Here is an 8,133-nt window from a genome sequence, read left to right as displayed (position 1 = left end):
TGCAAATGTCCCAAAAATGCAGCTCAAAATGATCAATCAGGTTAACAGTTAGGCAATTAAAAAAAAGGTTAGGTTGCCTCCCCATTCACCTCCACTCATTGAAATGCATGTTTTAAACTTTGTGCATATCGCCCTGAAAATCAATTTAGAAATACAAGAGTGGAAAAGGGAAAAACAAGCAAATGATAAAGTATTTAAATTGATGGGATAATGGACAGTGAGTAGAGATGATCGACAGGCTTTAAGCACCACGGACAGCGTCTGTCAGCGCAGCTCAGATTAGAGTTAAATGATTTTCATTTGAAGATATTGTCCACTTCTTAAGATTGGAAATACATACGAAATGATGTCTAACCCTCTTGTTATTCAAAAGTGTCCAAAGTGCCGGTTTCTCATGGAAACTGAGCCCAGCGTTCTGTCCACGCGTTCCACATGAGGCAGCTCAGCTGTGCAGATCTGGCTTTAAAAAACATTGGACAATCTTTAAGAATTTTGAAAGAATAATAATACAAATAATTTAATCAAAAGTTGTCAATATGAAGGCATCTCATCTTTCCATCCATCAATCCATAGCGATTCGACTCGGGCTCTCTCCCTAAATCCCTCGATGTCTTCCTCGATCGCAGTATTTCTACCCGCTGTTCGTATCGGCTTGAGGCCAGAGGATACATCAGCGTATCCCAGCAGGAAGTGGTTTAGCGGTTCTACGACTACTTCCTCAGACATAAGCCCATAAAACCACAACCACCACTGCCAAGAATTTCTTTTTTTAGAACCCAGATGATCAGTTTCTCTTTGTCATGTCACATGTGATATGTTGTCAAGGTGCCTAATTTGTATGTATAATCCCATACATACAGTCCCATTCAATGCACTATTACAATAGTTGTATATGCAGTTTGAAGTTATCAAAAGTATTGCCTTATGTTCTTCAGAAAGATTCTTCAGAAAGATTGACATTCATGATTTGACTGTTCTCTTGTGCCCTTGTACACCACCAGAGTAGCCTGCAACAACAGTTTAGGGGGGATCACAAGTCCTTAAATCATCCCTTCAGCGATGACAACAACAACAACACCAGCACAGAAAAGGTATACTACACAGTTTGGTTAGTGAAAGTAGGTTAGTGGGTCAGAGCTGGACCGAGGGTGATGTAAGACCAGCAACACCATCTGTTTGGCCAGTGCTCTCCAGCCTCTAACGGGATCACCCGTGCTCCATCAGACAGTCTGCCACTGCTACTTAGCTCATGTATATTTAGAATAATCGTATGGGATTACTACACTGTTTTGTCAAAATAGCCACTGTCAATTTGATTGATTTCTAACATTGCATATCCAGATGAGATTGTTTATTTTGTGTGTGGCGAGTTTGTGTGGTTGATGGCTGGTTGAAGCAGCCTGACCTGGCCCAGGTCAGGTTGATTGGACTGATTGATTCTGATTCTGATTGGAGCTGGGTGAGGCTGTACACCTGTGGTGCTTTCAGTTATCAATATTCTCTGTAATAAACTGGTTTATTCACCTGTGTCCTGGTGTCAAAGGAGCCGATAAAGCCACCTGAGTGACGTGTTGATCCAAGGATATACTCATGGTTTTAGAGATTGCAAAATCTGTTCGATTTGATCTGTTCTTGTATACAATGTTTTTTCGGCCATTTTCGTGTTTGCTTATTTTGTTCATCGCTGATGTTCGTCTGTTTTTTAAGCTCAGGGATTTGAAAAATAAGCGACAGCAAAAACAACTTGACATTAAAGATGTACATTTACAAGAACAAACAAAATTACACTTGCTACTTTTGTAACATTGATTGTTGTCGTTTGCAGTATGGAAGGATCCTTCTGATCCTTCCTACATTTGGCCTTATGCTGCTTGAGGTCAGGTCAGATTTAAGAAAGGTCAGAAGCAGTTGGGGTTGTGCTGTGTGAACAAGGTTCGGCTTAGGCAAAGCTCCTTATCATATATAAACCAGATCAACAAGCACCACTGTCAGACCCTGCGTACATACTCCTCACTCGATTCCTCAAGGACCTTCACCTCCTGGGAACATTGCTCTGATACTGGAATTAAATTATCAAGTGGCTAAAACCATCGCTTATTTTTTTGACACCTACTTACTGCAGTCCTTGGGGTCTTTTTCCTTTGTTGTATTCATTAACTAACAGCAGAAGCCATGGGCCTGGACGAAATTGAGTACAGCTCTGTATTTGAGCCACAAACCACAGTGAGTACAACCCCGTCTTCTGGATATAGATCATATTTATTAAGCATTGGGTGCTGTTCCAGTGAAGATTTATAGTATTGTGTTGTTTCTATTAACACAAGTAATCTATTGAATATTTTTAAAAATGATTTTAGGTCCTTGATTCTGATTGGCTTAATACTTAGCCGTATTAAAACACTTCATAAACACACACCTGTGACCAGAGAAATGTATTTGTTTTTGTTTTAATGTGCTGCCAATCTGAAATTGTGTTGTTTGGCGACCATAATGCTGTCTTGAGGAACTATATTGCTTGGTGGATGAATGATGATTTATTTTCAATAAATGATCACAATTTTATGTCGATGTGTCTTAAATTTGTGATATCTTACCCGGTAGTCTATACAGCAACCGTTTTACTAACTTTTCGCGTTGTGCCTAACAACGCCCCCTAGCGGTTGGAAAATCACTGTAAACTGGTTCGACTGACTACCTGTATTCAGTGTTTCTCTCAATGGAGTAAATGATTGAGCATTGTGGGTGCTAGGCCTGGGCAATAAAACAATAAATTATCGTATTGTGATAGACTTTTGATCAATATCAATATAAAACATGTTCAATATATATCAATACGAGACTGGACCACCGAAACTAGCAGCTGGGTTTGTTACACAAACACGGTTCCATACTTATTTACAATATTTGAGTGTTTTTCAATGTTGTATCGACATTGGAGTATTTATCAATAAAGAACAGTGGAAGGTCATAAAGTGTTAAACAGAAGTGTTTAAATCCAGCATGGTAATTCCTAGCCTAGTCTTTTTAGGTCATTAAAATTATCAATAGTTATCGATATTGATCAATATGATCAAGTTATATCGTGATATGTCTTTCAGCCATATCGCCCAGGCCTAGTGGGTGCTATGAAACAAATGCTCGAGGTACTTTACTGCATATGTTACATTGGATGATTGGGTAAGGGCTTATAAAATATAAATGTCTGCCCAATCAGAAATCTGCATTAGTGCGCAAACCAAGGATATGTTTCAAATAGGATATGTTCTAATACTGGTTTGTGTGTGTGTGTGTGTGTGTGTGTGTGTCTCAGGAGGAGCAAGTAGACACCGTGTATGGAAAAGTCTACTGTACCATCACAGGGGTTTCTAAACCCAACCGCCCCGTCATCCTGACCTATCACGACGTCGGAATGAACCGTAAGACCCGGTCCGTTTCACCTCTCATCATATTGTATAGCACATCAACTCCCATCATAACTCGCCCGTCTCCTTGTCATTGTTTTCTACAGACAAGATGTGTTTTGACAGCTTCTTTAACCACGAGGACATGCACGAGATTGTCAGACATTTCCCTGTGCTTCACATTAATGCCCCCGGACAGCATGAGGGCGCTGTGACCTTGTCCACAGAGTGAGTAATAGTTCACCCCTTTTCCTCCTCTTCCTGCCTGCCGTCTGAATGCAAGGCGAGAGGGAGTGATTAGTATTCTGTCATTTTCAACCACAACCTCTCTCTTAAACCACAAGGTACAGCTATCCTTCCATGGACCAGCTGTCTGAGACACTTCCCATCGTCCTCAACCATTTGGGGTGAGATGTTATAGCTTCGTAGTAACTAAGTCATAACTAAGTCATAACAGCAGAATGAAATGATCAGGGATCACACTGTTAACTAGGATAAGAGTGCACTGATCCGACCAGGATCTGACCGTGTGTGTGTGTTTTACAGGTTCAACACTGTGATCGGGTTGGGAGTTGGAGCAGGGGCCAACATCCTGACCAGATTTGCTGTGAGTTTGATGTCATGGAAGCACACACGACACATACACACACACACATATTTTAAATAGAGGGCACAAAAACAATTATGTGTGTGTGTGTGTGTGTTTGTTACAGCTGAACTACCCTGACCTGGTAGAAGGCTTGGTTCTGATCAATATCAACCCTGATGCAGAAGGCATAGTGGACTCAGTCACAAGCAAGGTAAATAATCATCCTTCAATCCTTTAAACAGATTGGATTCATCAGTCCATGGATCTACTGTCATTCACTGTATAACAGTGGAAACAACACTGCATGTTGTTGTTTTCTATGTCCTGTAAGTAAGTTACGCTCAGATTCAAATGAAGGATTGTAGATTTAATTGAAGTGTGTGTCTTTGTTTCAGATCACCGAATGGACCCAGACTGTGCCCGAGACAGTCATCTCACACCTGTTTGGAAAGGTACCACTTTGATTATCCTGTATATGATAAAAGGATCACACATGCCGTGTCCTTAGTGTCTCCAGTGTGCAGTCACTCTGAGCTGACAGACCTGCCTCCATGGTCACTCTCAGCCTCCTTGACCTTTTCAGAAAGAAATTGAGACCAACCACGAAGTTATCACCATGTTCCGCCATGACATCATGACATACATGAACGAGTCGAACATGGCTCAGTTCCTGCGCTGCTACAACAGCCGAACAGCTCTGGAGCTGAAGAGGCCTATCCCCGGAGTGAACCTCAACGGCAGAACTCTCAAGTGAGTAGCTCTGGGATCCCCAACCCCTGTCTGTGTTTATTCCTATGTTCTGTAATGGAGACTCGACCTGTGGTTCCACTAGTTGGACTCAAATTAATTCTACCTTTTCTTTTTGAAATGTGTGTTTAGTTGGTGCCGTAAAAACCCTTGACCTGACTTGTCATTCTGTGGTTGTTTTCAGGTGTTCGTCTCTGTTGATTGCTGGAGATGATTCTCCCTCACTTGAGGTAGTGGTTGAATGTAACTCCAAGCTGGACCCCACCCGGACCACCCTGCTCAAGGTAACCTACTGACCTCCTCAGTACCCTATACTTTACTACAGATCAACATGTTGTTGATATTGAGAAGCCCCAAATAAAATGTGTGAGTTTGTTTTTTATTCTGGTCTTTTGAAAAAGGATAGTCTTAAATGTACACATTATTTTCACAAATTGTTATACAATAGGCCTGTATCACGCACACCGCCATACCATGAGACCCATAATTAACCTTATGAGCTACACCTGTTTAAGCCCCTACTATTATTATCACCTCTACTACCTCTGTGATGAAGGCCTATTGTCATTCTGTAATTGAGTGACAAGACTTTACTTGGTCAGTCTTCAGCAAGGACTTTTTGTGCTCAAAATAACACTCTTTAGTCTCATATTCTAATCTAAAGTCAGACCTGTGTCTCATCTTGTCTCTCATCAAACCTTCTCTCACTTTTTCTAGATGGCGGACTGTGGAGGACTTCCCCAGGTGGATCAGGTAACCTAGCAACACACTAGCTAGCTAAAAAGGCTCCTTATATTCATCAGCGATGATGATCTAACTAATATCTCTTTGTCCAACTCTGTTCTTCCTCTTCTTTCTCTCAACAGCCAGCTAAACTGACAGAAGCCCTCAAATACTTTGTCCAGGGACTGGGATACAGTATGTAGCTCTACTTGATATTCAAACCTTGTATTTGAAACATTTCATGTGTTACCACTGCTCACCCCAAAACGTTTGTGTGTACATATCAGGAAAGGGATTTGAGTGGGGCATGAATTGTAGCATAGAATAGGTAAATATAATACAAAATGTGATTTCCTTTATTCACCACTAGATGGAGTACTAAGTCCGATTTTTAAATACCTGCACTGGCATATTACATATTAGCATATGATCATACTGCAAGCAGGCAGAGGAGCAAGCAAAAAATGTTTGTAACTAAACTTAAAAAATAAAATTATCATTAAAAACACAACATCCAAACACCGAACTTTGTATTTCTAGCTGGAGGAAATGTAAGCAATGAATGAATGAACTCTAGTAACATGTGTGCATAATAAACCTCGTCGTTCTCTTTCGCTCCTTCCACTCCCCTCTCCATCTTTTCCCCCGACCACCCTACCCCCGTGTGCAGTGCCGAGCGCCTGCATGACCAGGCTGTCACGCTCGCGCACCACTTCCACCTCGAGCGTGATGTCTACCGACAGCGGCCGGGGCCGCGCCCACACGGACGAGGCTCAGCGCGGACAGTGGAACAAGCCCAAGGAGCAGCGCGGACGCTCAAACACCGACCTCACCATGGACGGTGTCTCCACCAGTCACACGGAATCCAAATCCAAATCATTGTTATGCTAACACACTTGTTTTTTGGTCGGCCCATTTCAATAATTTTCTTGTATTTTTGCCATGTTGTTTGTTTATTGTTATTGCTGAAATGTAGTTACTTTTTCTTTTCACCTATTGGTTAAGTGTTGAGCTGTATTCAAGTGCATTTTTGGTTAAATGGGGATTTGCTGATCAATGTAAGAAGGCCTACTGATTACTGCCAACGCATTGCACATTGGCGCGCACACAAGCACACACACACACACACACACACACACACACACACACACACACACACACACACACACACACACACACACACACACACACACACACACACATGTTTTGAGTATAATGCGACAATAGCTTATATCAGAAATATGAAATGTATTATTTAGTTTAAATGTAGGCTTCATCAACAGCCTAAACTGTGACCATTATTCATATAATTTGTTATTGTCGTCCATATACCTGATATGTAGGCCTAGGGTATCATAGTATCAGTTTTAATATTTTATTTTGAAACATTGATATTCTTTCTAAACGGCTGACCTTGTTGTAAAATTATGTAAAATATTGACTTGCCCAGTAGCTATGAAATAATGGTGAGTTAGAACACTGATACATATGATATATATTCCTGGCCCAATCTCTGTTGGTTGTATTTTGATTCAATTAAAACATTTGAGTTAAAATGTCTCAATTTCAAATGATTACTTTTTATAATATAATATAGGATGTGAGAAGAGCCCATACATGACTTGCAATAACAACTACTAATAGTTAACCAACAACTACTATAGTTACTCTACTTAAACATGAAAGAGTGACGACAGTGCTGTCTCTCGCCGACTCCTCCACTATTCAGTGTTTTCTTTTCAGGTTCAAACTTATAAGTCAATAATGGATACCCATGTTTTGTTAACAAAAATATGCATGAACAAATGACATTGAAGTGTCTTATTATGGTCTGATAATGGGTTTGCTCTGGAACCAAAATAAGCTTGGATAATAACATGCATACAACTACAGAATTAACAGCAGTAGTCATTTTTAATGTCTGCTGTAGAATCTGCTGCTGTATACAAGGTGATACAAGGTGTGTGCTAAAAGGTATTGTTACCTTAACCTAATGTCAATTTAACTGAAGGCATCCTTGAGCGAATGCTGATTCTGCTTGGACAGTATTCTTCACTAAACAACCTGTGTCTGACATTAAATGGCCGATGATTCAGACAGGCAAGAGTGATACTCGGTTGGTACTCTAAGGTAAGTTAAATGTCATAAAAATAAGGAATCTGAAATGTACAAATTAAGATGGGTGTTTGGAGGATGTGTAGTATTTGTATCCCTCATCTTTACTATAAAAAAATAGTAAGTATAAATACGAGTATTACTTAGTATTCATTGTATTATGTATTTGTGTGTGTGTGTGTGTGTGTGTGTGTGTGTGTGTGTGTGTGTGTGTGTGTGTGTGTGTGTGTGTGTGTGTGTGTGTGTGTGTGTGTGTGTGTGTGTGTGTGTGTGCGTGCGTGCGTGCGTGCGTGCGTGCGTGCGTGTGTGTGTGTGTGTGGATGCAAATGTGTGTTGTCATATTTGTGAGCACGTATATGCAATACATGTGTGTAGAGAGGTGTGTGTGTGTGTGTGTGTGTGTGTGTGTGTGTGTGTGTGTGTGTGTGTGTGTGTGTGTGTGTGTGTGTGTGGTGTATGGAAATCATTGGAGATCATCATGCTGTGTATTGTAGCATGATCTGTGTAGTTCATGCCAGATTGCAGTATCCCGTGTTTCACCTGAGATGGAGCTGTCTC

General features: G+C 40.8%; 1 protein-coding gene across 1 annotated transcript; it reads left to right on the top strand.

The window, feature by feature from the left end:
* Positions 1-3,409: 3,409 nt before the first annotated feature.
* LOC311351734 (protein NDRG1-like) lies at positions 3,410-6,351 on the top strand (the record flags this gene model as incomplete). Its single annotated transcript, XM_084471888.1, has 11 exons — positions 3,410-3,416; positions 3,509-3,629; positions 3,746-3,808; positions 3,948-4,008; positions 4,115-4,201; positions 4,386-4,442; positions 4,574-4,740; positions 4,922-5,021; positions 5,455-5,490; positions 5,604-5,655; positions 6,131-6,351. 11 exons carry the CDS (start codon positions 3,410-3,412, stop codon positions 6,349-6,351), a joined length of 972 nt encoding a protein of 323 aa, XP_084328014.1.
* Positions 6,352-8,133: the final 1,782 nt, after the last annotated feature.

Source organism: Micromesistius poutassou (genome assembly GCF_964030765.1).
Source record: "Micromesistius poutassou genome assembly, chromosome: 8".
Taxonomy (NCBI): domain Eukaryota; kingdom Metazoa; phylum Chordata; class Actinopteri; order Gadiformes; family Gadidae; genus Micromesistius; species Micromesistius poutassou.
Note: the sequence above shows the minus strand (reverse complement) of the source record. Positions and strands in the feature narration are given on the sequence as shown.